The 10,958-nt window shown below is 46.8% G+C and overlaps 1 protein-coding gene across 6 annotated transcripts in view; it reads left to right on the forward strand.

Annotated features, from left to right (window-relative positions):
* LOC147111765 (transmembrane protein 182-like) overlaps positions 1-3,868 on the forward strand; it is a 73,533-nt gene extending 69,665 nt beyond the window's left edge. For all 6 annotated transcript variants that reach the window (XM_085998969.1, XM_085998971.1, XM_085998967.1 and 3 more), the window contains one exon: positions 1,810-3,868. In XM_085998969.1, coding sequence (XP_085855095.1) covers positions 1,810-2,027 — 218 coding nt within the window. In that variant the 3' untranslated portion in view covers positions 2,028-3,868. The remainder of the gene's footprint in view (positions 1-1,809) is intronic.
* Positions 3,869-10,958: the final 7,090 nt, after the last annotated feature.

The raw sequence follows: 10,958 nt of genomic DNA on the forward strand, positions 1-10,958 counted from the left end.
CCTGTTGCATCACAGCAACCTTACACACTGTGCCTCTATGTGAGGCTCAAGTATGATGTTCTGTTTCTAAATTCCTGCATACTGTAATGCTTCCTTCACCCTCTTTTAACAGCCTGTGCAGGTCTTTGCTGCATTCCTTGCTGCGAGTCCTCCTCCTATTTGGGAGCCTCAAGGGTAGGCTCAGCAGCTTTCTCATGTTGAGTAATTCAGAACAAGCAAATTCTGTGAAACAGTTCTTGCCCTCCACAAACTCACTCTGCAAAAGTATCTCATGAACAAACACTTGTCAAAACACACTAGAAACTTAAAACGACTAACTGGAGATTTTCCTTAATGGAGGTGAGGATCCCTTTAAATACTGCTTCTGAAAGCTGCTTGCCAACTGTTCCTATCATAATTTTGCTGGGCTAGTTAAGGAAGTAACATTTCAGGTGCATACAGACACCAGTTTCACAAAGGGGTCCTAATTCAGAAGCAGGACCCATATTAACATATTGAAATGATGCCTGCGTTTGTTTCTGGCAGCTGCCTGAACCAATATGGTGACAGGTGTACTTCTGACCCCTTTCCGGTGTGGAACATCACGCTGCAGAATTTGACTTTATGGCGCCCAATTTGGATACTGAAAATGTGCAAAACGCATACCAATTTCTACCTCCAAGTCTTTGCCACAGACACCATCTCCCTCCCTGGCCAGTGTCTCAGGCTGATCCAGATCATTCGCAACCTCTGTGATCTATTCTATTCCACCCCAATCTGAGCTTCCACTCCTGAGCTGTGTATCCTCTCCACCACAAAAATTGGCTACTTCCCACTCGTTAAAATCGTCCACTTCAGCACCTACCTCAACCCACCTATGTCAATTGTCACATTCAGATTCGACTGTTCCAATGCTCTCCTGGCTGGCCTGTCATACTCTAAATTTCAGCTCATGCAAAAATACTCTGCTGTCCGTATCCTATCCCACAGCAAGTTCTGTTTGCCGATCACCACTGTTCTTGCTGATCTATGTTGGCAGCCGGTCCCCTAATGCCTCAAATTTCAAGTTACAGGTATTAACCTTGTATTTAAATCCATTCCTATCTCTCTAACCTCCTCTAGTGCTACAACTGAAATTTTCAAGATTCAGATAGATAGATTGTTCAGGGTAAGGGAATCAAGGGTTACAAAGCAAAGGTGGGGGAATGGAGTTGAGGTACAGATCAACCATGATCTAATAGAGTTGGTGGAACAAGCTTGAAGGGCCAAATGGCCTACTCCTGATCCTATCCTCTCCCGAACTTAAATCCTTCAACTCTGGACTTTTGTGATTCCCCTTCGCCCCAACATTAATGGCCCTGCATTCAGCCACTTAGGCTCTGCACTCTGAAATTCACTAACTAAACCCCACCTTCTTCTCGTTCTTTAAGTCCTCCTTAAAACCCATTTCTTTTACCAAGCTTCTCATCATTTCTTCTAGTCTCTTCATCTTTGGCTCAGTGTGTATGTTTCCTTCTGCCTGTGAAAGGCTATATAAATGCAAAAAGTTGTTATTTTGCGGAAACACGTGAATAATAACTTCCTAATATTCAGTATAAACTCCCAAAGATGTGGCAAAATAATTTCCTGAAAAAATATTGGATTGAAGCAGCTTAATAATGAACAGTCTTCACATTCAACAGCGATTTCTACTGGGTCAGTCAAAATTAACTGCTTAAAATTGATCTGAAAGCAAAACCCGAGTCAACTGTTTTGTTTTGTAAGAAGATTTAATAAACCCAAAAAACAAAATCTTTTAATGTAATTCTAATTCTCACTTTTTGTATTTAGGTGTTTTGTTCGCACTGTCAATTATCATGTATGCCTGCTGGATTTCAGAAGTACATCAAATGATTCCGCAAGAAACTACAGATTGCAAAATCAAAGGGAATGGATTGAGTTATGGCTGGTCTTTCATGGCAGCTCCGGTTGGGATATTCTTCTCTTTGATTGCAGGCTTGCTCTTCATTAAAGTATCTGCTTCCCAGGAAAGAGAGGGCATCATTTAAATTGTGCAGCCAATCATAAAATGTGAAAAGTATCATGATTGTATTTTATCCTGTCAAAATATGAAAAAGCAAAAACTTAATCTTGTATCAGCTTGTATTCAAGTTGCACTTACCATGCAACTTCAGAATTTCAATTGCATCTGTTTTTAATGTTGCATGAAATGTTTAATGTTATATAGAGCGATAGCTGATGCGAATTGCCTCAATTGTATTTTGAAATTTTTAAGATCATATTTTAGAGGATCATAGCATTATGTCAAATGTAACTGAAAGCATAGATTAGGGCTCCTAACATGTTTCACTGTGAAGACTTTCAGCTTCTTTGAGGTTGCATATTATAAGGCTAGTATCTGAGAAATGAGCAGATTTCAGGGCAGTGGCTGTGTATGTAAATTCACCGCTAACAATTCTGTGCACTGCACTTTAACCCCCAATGAGTAGCTGAGCCATAAAGACAAGGAAGGCCTCTCTGTGCTGAATTAACATGCTCTCGGTGCTGTGGGGTTAGGAACAACTGCACTGCTGAAGAATGCTAGTGTTTCTTTGATTAATTTTAAAATTTTTACTCTTCCCTCATCTATTGAAGGCCTTGATTCCATTTAGAGTACGCATAAGCACTAGACACCATCTGCTACCTTGTCCAAGTAGTTATTATTCACATGTGAGTCTTGACGAGTAGTATTTGAATAGATGTGGCATCACCTCTCAACCTGAGCCTGTCCTCACCTGAAACCCAGTCACGTGGTCTTCAAGCTGGAGCGATCAAGAGTGGGAACTGTGGGCGACCTTCCCCATTCTATATAAATACAAGTTGTTGCTGTTGTTGTTCTTCCTAACCCTGCAGCACCGAGAGCAGTTAATTCAGCACAGAAAGACCTTCCTTGTCTTTATGGTTCAGCTACTCATTGAGGTGGGGGGGATTAAAGAATATTACTTTTGTGCCGTGCCAATATAAAGAGTGGGGATTTTGAATAGAAAATGCAGAAAAAAGCAACTAGAACAACAGTAGTTGGATCATCGCATTTAAATGTCACTAATAATTTGATGGGCTCGTTTTACTGGATTAAAGCAACAATGATGGACCTTATCACTGCAATGAGCATACCTACCAATTTCTCATTTTAGTTCTTGAGTTAGGATTAAGGAAAAGAGCTCATTTTTTATAAATTAGACTGGGAATTTTTGACGGTCTCTGAAGAAGAAAACCTGAAAAGTCCTACATTGAGCTTTTCACCCCACCCATTTTGGCCTGTTCTTTTTGCACCTTGAAAGTTGCGAGTCAGACATTGGTGTTATGCTCATTTTAGACATGCAGCTAACAGCTGCTTCTGTTGTATGATTATATAATGTTGCCCCTTGTACTTTTAGAACTGATATAAAATAAAAAGAACAATTCAGTATCGGGCACCTGCCAATGTGTGGAATAGGAAACAAAATACTCAGGAAAAGAACCATTTGGAATTTCAAATGCAAAGTGGCTATATTAAGCTATTTTTGTCAAATTGTTGCATATCCAAAACTTTACAACTATAAATAATTTCAGGTGCTCTTCCCCTTTGGCACATGTACATATGTCCCCATTTACATGTAGCTTATACCCTCAAACCCCACCCCCTGCCCCCCAATCATAGGAACTGTTATATATTTTTCCTGGATGATCTAGGAAGGGCAACATTCCTTTACAATGTGTTCTGTATCAAAAAGTGCAATTTTGAAGCACATAGAATGTAATCTAACGGTCAATGCTTTGTATTATCTACTTGTATATCATAGTTGGGTTTTATGTATAAACCATTTAATTGTGTTTATTTTCCTTATAAATGTTATCATGTACAACCAAACTGAACTTCTAACATATTAATAGAATCATGGAGAATTTTTCAGGGGGTCAGTGGGCGCGTTTGGTAGCGGGTCGGCTGGGAAATATTTTTTGACAGTGGGTAGGGAACAGTTTGTTGATGTCACAGCAGATTGCGCTGAGATTCCCACTACACTGCACAGATCTCAATTGCACGTCGAAAAAGGCAAACTTCTCAATACAGAGCTCGCAAAATCTTTGTGGGCAGCTTTCTTTGGGGCCAGCGGCAATCACCTTTGCTTCACCACTGACCACAAATTCCGGGCCATTAATGTTTGCAGTAGATATTATTCATTATGTTTGTGCGTATGTGCTAGAAATAGTAGATGCATTGCTGGTCATCTTCCAGAACTCGATAGACTCTGGAACAGTACCCATGGATTGGAGGGTAGCTAATGTTACCCCACTATTCAAAAAAGGTGGTAGAGAAAAAGCGGGGAATTATAGACCTGACATCGGTAGTGGGGAAAATGCTAGAATCTATTATAAAAGATGTAATAGCAGAGCACTTGGTAAGCAGTGACAGGATCGGACAAAGTCAACATGGATTTACAAAAGGTAAATCATGCTTGACTAATCTACTGGAATATTTTGAGGATGTAACTGGTAAAATAGATAAGGGAGAACCAGTGGATGTGGTGTATTTGGACTTTCAGAAGGCTTTCGATAAGGTCCCACATAAGAGATTAGCGTGCAAAATTAAGGCGCATGGGATTGGGGGCAAGGTATTGACTTGGATAGAGAACTGGTTGGCGGACAGAAAGCAAAGAGTTGGAATAAATGGGTCGTTTTCCGAGTGGCAGGCAGTGACTAGTGGGGTACCGCAAGGATCGGTCGTAGGACCCCAGCTGTTCACAATATATATTAATGATCTGGACGAGGGAATTGGATGTAATATCTCCAAATTTGCAGACGACACAAAGCTGGGTGGGAGGGTAAGCTGTGAGGAGGATGTCGTGAAACTCCAGTCCGATTTGGACAGATTGGGTGATTGGGCAGAAACATGGCAAATGCACTATAATGTGGATAAATGTGAGGTTATCCACTTTAGTGGCAAAAACAGGAAGGCAGATTATTATTTGAATGGCAATAGATTGGGAGAAGGGGAAGTGCAAAGAGACCTGGGTGTTCTTGTGCACCAGTCGCTGAAGGTAAGCATGCAGGTGCAGCAGGCGGTTAAGAAGGCAAATGGTATGTTGGCCTTCGTAGCAAGAGGGTTCGAGTACAGGAACAAGGCTGTCTTGCTACAGTTGTACAGGGCCTTGGTGAGGCCGAACCTTGAGTATTGTGTGCAGTTTTGGTCGCCTTACCTGAGGAAGGACGTTCTTGCCATGGAAGGAGTGCAGCGAAGATTCACCAGGCTGATACCTGGGATGGCAGGAATGACGTATGAGGAGAGATTGTGTCGATTGGGATTATACTCACTGGAGTTTAGAAGATTGAGAGGGGATCTCATTGAAACCTATAAAATTCTGTCAGGCCTGGACAGACTAGATGCAGGAAGGATGTTTATGATGGCCGGGGAGTCCAGAACCAGGGGTCATAGTCTAAGGATAAGGGGTAAGCCATTTAGGACTGAAATGAGGAGGAATTTCTTCACCCAGAGAGTGGTGAACCTATGGAATTCTCTGCCACTGAGGGCGGTGGAGGCCAGTTCATTAAATATTTTCAAAAAAGAGTTGGATATATTTCTTAAGGCTAAAGGGATCAAGGGATAGGGGGAGAAGGCAGGGACAGGGTACTGAATTTGGATGATCAGCCATGATCTCATTGAATGGCGGAGCAGGCTCGAATGGCCTACTCCTGCTCCTATCTTCTATGTAGGCCCATGTGGCAGAGCCTGGTCTCCAATCATCTTGGATCCCCTTGCCATTGGAGCAAGACCTTGTTCTGTCAAGCCTGTGTGGTAGCTGGTGTGCAACGGCCACCCCACCTTAAAAGAATTCACGCACAGGCATCTTCCACCCTTTAAAATGAATTTCGGGACCTGGAACGTCAGGACCTTCATGGACAACCCCAACAGCGACAGTCTGGAACGCTGTACTACTATCGTTGCCCGGGAGCTCAGATGTTTCGACATAGACATTGCCGCCCTAAGTGAGACCCGGTGGGCAGGTGAAGGCCAGCTCAAGGAGCAAGGTGGTGGTTACACCTGCTTCTCGAAAGGCAAACCTGAAGAACAACGCCACCTCCATGGGGTAGACTTCGCCATAAAAAATGAGCTAGTTGAGCGTCTCGGAGACTGTCCTTTTGGAATAAACAAACGCCTCATGACTCTACGGCTCACCCTAGTCCGGAACCAGTGCACTATGATAATTCATTCAATTCAATTCAATTTTATTTGTCATATATGCAGCAGACGTGTGTACTGCACAATGAAATGTTGATTTTTATGAATCCTCCCAACATTGGAATAAATGTGGCATAACAATGATAAAAATACTAATAGAAATACAGTAATAATAAATAAAACAACTGTAATAAATAATAATAAATTATTCGTTCATGAGTCTTACGGCCTGGGGGTAGAAGCTGTTTTGAAACCTGCTGGATCAGTGCGTATGCCCCAACTTTGGAAGCCACAGACGAGACCAAAGAGTAATTCTACTCCAGCCTCAAGCAATCCCTGTCCCGAGTCCCAACGGGTGACAAGCTGATCCTCATTGGTGACTTTAACACCAGAGTTGGAAAGGACACAGGCCTCTTGGGAGTTGTGATCAGCAAAGAGGGGGTAGGGAAAGCCAACTCCAATGGTACTCTCATCCTCACGAAATGCTTAGAACATGGCCTTGTCATAACCGACACCTTGTTCCGTCAGAGAGATAAGTACAAGGATTCATGGCAACACCCTCTCTCCAAGCACTGGCATCTGCTGGACTACGTCATCATCCGAGCGAGGGACCGCAAGGACGTCCGCATCACCCGCGCCATGACAGGAGCTGACGACTACTGGACAGAGCACTGCTTAATCTGCTCTGTCATCTCCATCAACATAGCCCCAAAACAGCGGCGGCAACAGGAGCAATGCCGCAGGAAAATCAACGCTGGAGCACTCAAAAGACCCTGCTAAGAAAGCTCTATTCAGCCTGCGACTCACAGCCAACCTGACGACTCCCAGTGATTCAGAGACACAGAGTGTCCACAGTGCCTGGTCTGCACTCAAGGCCTCCATAATCAGCACCTGTGAAGAGACGCTCGGTCACTCGACCAGGAAACACCAAGACTGGTTCGACGAGAATGACCAGGAGATCCAGGAGCTAATAAGTCGCAAGCGCAAGGCATTCCTGATCTGGAAACAGCAACACAACTCGAGAGCAAGAAAGCAGCTCTACAGAAGCCTGAAGGCCGAGGTCCAACAGAAAACTCGCGACCTAAAGAACAGATGGTGGGTGGAGAAAGCGCAGGAGATCCAGCAGCTAACCGACAACCACAACGTGCGTGGATTCTTTAGCGCAGTCAAGACCACCTACGGCCCAAGCACCCAAGGTCCTATTCCACTCTGGCCCAAGAACGGAGGGGTACTCATCAAGGACAGAGAGGCAGTCAGTGCCCGCTGGAAGGAGCACTTCAAAAATCTCCTTAACTGAGACTCTGTCTTCGATGCGAGTGTCCTCAACTCCATCCTGCAGCATGCTACCCGCCACCATCTCAGCACAACCCCAGCCCGGCATGAGGTTGAAAAGGCCATCCGACAACTGAAGAACAACAAGGCCTCAGGAGAAGATGGAATCCCTGACGAGGCGCTAAAACATGGCGGAGAAGCACTATTGGCGCGAATACATGAACTCATTTCTCTTATTTGGAAGGAGGAGAGCATGCCAGGGGACCTCAGAGAGGCCGTAATCATGACCATCTTCAAGAAAGGTAACAAGTCCGATTGCAGTAACTACAGAGGAGTCTCCCTGCTATCTGCCACAAGGAAAGTCATTGCAAGAATCCTCCTCAATCACCTTCTCCCAGTGGCTGAAGAGCTCCTCCCAGAGTCGCAATGTGGTTTCCGCCCACTAAGGGGCACAATGGACATGATCTTCACCACATGTCAACTACAAGAGAAATGCAGGGGACAGCACCAACCACTGTACATGGCCTTCTTTGATCTCACAAAGGCCTTTGATACCATCAACCGTGAGGGATTATGGAGTGTCCTCCTCAAATTCAGCTGCCCTCCAAAGTTTGTCACCATCCTCCATCTGCTTCACGATGACATGCAGGCCGTGATTTTGACCAATGGATCCACCACAGACCCAATTCACGTACAGACCGGGGTCAAGCAAGGCTGTGTCATCACATCAACGCGCTTCTCAATCTTCCTTGCTGCAATGCTCCATCTCACCCTCAGAATGTTCCCCGCTGGAGTGGAGTTAATTTACAGAACAAACAGGAAACTGTTCAACCTCCGTCGTCTCCAGTCCAGATCCAAGGGCATCCCATCCTCTGTCATCGAAATACAGTATGCAGATGATGCTTGCGTCTGCGCACACTCTGAGGTCGAACTCCAAACCATCGTCAACATCTTCACTGGAGCGTACGAGAGCATGGGCTTTGCACTAAACATCCGTAAGACAAAAGTCCTCTACCAACCTGTCCCTGACACACAATATTGCTCCCGATTATCAAAATCCATGACGAGGCCTTGGACAACGTGACCCACTTTCCATACCTCTGGAGCCTACTGTCAACAAGGGCAGACGTCGATGACGAAGTCCAACACCGCCTTCAGTGTGCCACTGCAGCCTTCGGTCACCTGAGGAAGAGAGTGTTTGAAGACCAGGACCTCAAACCCAGCACCAAGCTCATGGTCTACAGAGCAGTAGTGATACCCGCCCTCCTGTATGCTTCAGAGACATGGACCATGTACAGCAGGCACCTCAAAGCACTGGAGAGGTACCATCAACGCTGCCTCCACAAGATCCTGCCAATCCATTGGCAGGATAGGCGCACCAACATCAGTGTTATCGCTCAGGCCAACATCCCCAGCATCGAAGCTTTGACCACGCTCGATCAACTCCGATGGACGGGCCACATCGTCCGCATGCCCAATACGAGACTCCCAAAACAAGCGCTCTACTTGGAGCTCCGACAGGGCAAGAGAGCCCCAGGTGGGCAGAGGAAATGCTTCAAGGACACCCTCAAAGCCTCCTTGAAAAAGTGCAACATCCCCACCGACACCTGGGAATCCCTGGCCCAAGACCGCACAAAGTGGAGGAGAAGCATCTGGGAAGGCACCGAGCAGCTTGGCCCTGATTTTCTGCCAGCCGTCGGGTGGCTTTTCATGCGGCCGGGGGCCGAAAATCGCCGAAAAAGCGGGTCGCGACCCCCCCCGCCTGATTCCCCACGCCATCCGACTTTCGGACAACCGTTTCTCCGCGACCCGATTCAGTCCCGCCCGCCGCTGGCGGGACTGGCCGTCGGAACACAATTACCAATTATTTCCATGTTTAAGCCGATTTTCAGGGGCGGTTGCGATTTTGTTGGGTTCCCCACGCTAAACACGCCTGCGGGGAACCCCGCTGATGAAACCTGGCGTGAAGCTTGCCGGCTTGCTTGCTGTCAGCTGCAGGTCATTCGGGAAAGTTGCGATTTAAAGGGACAGCATTTGTTTGTTGAAGGACCTTGTTGCAGGTTTGGGGCTACTTCTGGCTTAGGCACAGCTGTGGAAGGTTGGAGCCTCACACACTTCTCCAATGTGATCTCCTGGGAAGCCCCTCTCACCACCCTGACTCAGTGCTTCCTCAGCGGAGGCATCTACCAGAAGCATGGGACGCCTTTTTTTCCTTCTTGCCATTAGAGGATCTCCAGCAGCAGAGGCGGCAGCAGCAGAACCAGGAACAGCAGGATGAGCAGCAGGAGCACCAGGCTGCTGCTCACTCACCTGAAGCTGCACAGGCCAGAAGGGGCCAATGCTTGGAAGTGGCTTGAGAGCACCTTGCTGCGCTTTAGGGGGCCATGGGGACCCATTTCTGCACTGGCAGTCCTACTCAGAAGGACTTCCATGAAGGTTTGGTTTCTCTGTTCAATAGATGGCCAACGCTGCTCAAGAGATGTCATTCTCTTATGAGCACTCACCATGTTTTCCGTACCCTGGTGAGTTATCTACTCCATGGAGGTTGCCAACCTTTCCATGGTGATGCGTTCATGCGCCAATGACTCCACAAAGGCTCTGCTCATGGTCCCTATGGACTCCTCCATTCGCTCCACACTCGCAATGACCCTGGAGACAAAACCTGCCAGAGACTCCTGCATCTGTGCATGGAGATCCATCACCTCTTCTCTTGCGGATGGACCCAGAGGCAGAGGACCGACATGCAGCGCAGCTGAGCTGAGCTGGCAGAGTCCTGCGCCCTCCGACGAGGACTCTCCACTACTGTCCCTGTCTCCAGAATCTGCTGAGGCTCACTTGTGAGCTGTGATACACCAGGTGACAACACTACTCTATGTCCCGAAGGTCCCCCCGAAGAGTGTCTGCACTGGTGCTGGGTGCACTTATTTCTGCTGACGCTGCGCCCTCAGAGGTTGGAGCTTCCTCTGAGGATTCTGGCTGCACAGCCTCTTCCTCCTCCACAGTGGGGATGGGGGCTCTGGATGGTACTGTGGGGGAGTAAAGGAAGGAGCTAGAGATGTAATGCCAAGGTTCTTCTGGTGACTCCCAGCGAGTTGACATCTGCTGACACCTGCATTCATGCAGCCTTGGTCTCAGTGGGAGGCCTCTTCCTGCCTGACCTAGGCCCTAACCCCATCCAATAATGCCTGCAGTGAAGCTTCGTCGAATTTGGAGGCAGCTCGGGGTCTGGCACTGGCCACAGCTGCTGCAGGCTCCTCTGCCATCCTGTATGGTTCGTTTGGAAGCCAACAGAGGAAGCAATGCTTGCTGTGGACCTTGAAAGCACCACGAATGATGACAACATACTGTTGGGCTTTCTGACTAGAAATGGACAATTAGCAAGGCTGCCCACATGCTGGAAATTAATTGGCCACTTGAGGGAAAATTGCGTGGAGCTGGCTGACACATTTTTTTGCGTGTCAGGACCCCACATTCGGGGGAATCCGACCATTTCCCACAGAAGCCACAAAGT

Source organism: Somniosus microcephalus, chromosome 10, assembly GCF_052327205.1.
Source record: "Somniosus microcephalus isolate GS21.2 chromosome 10, FLI_Smic_1.0, whole genome shotgun sequence".
NCBI lineage: Eukaryota > Metazoa > Chordata > Chondrichthyes > Squaliformes > Somniosidae > Somniosus > Somniosus microcephalus.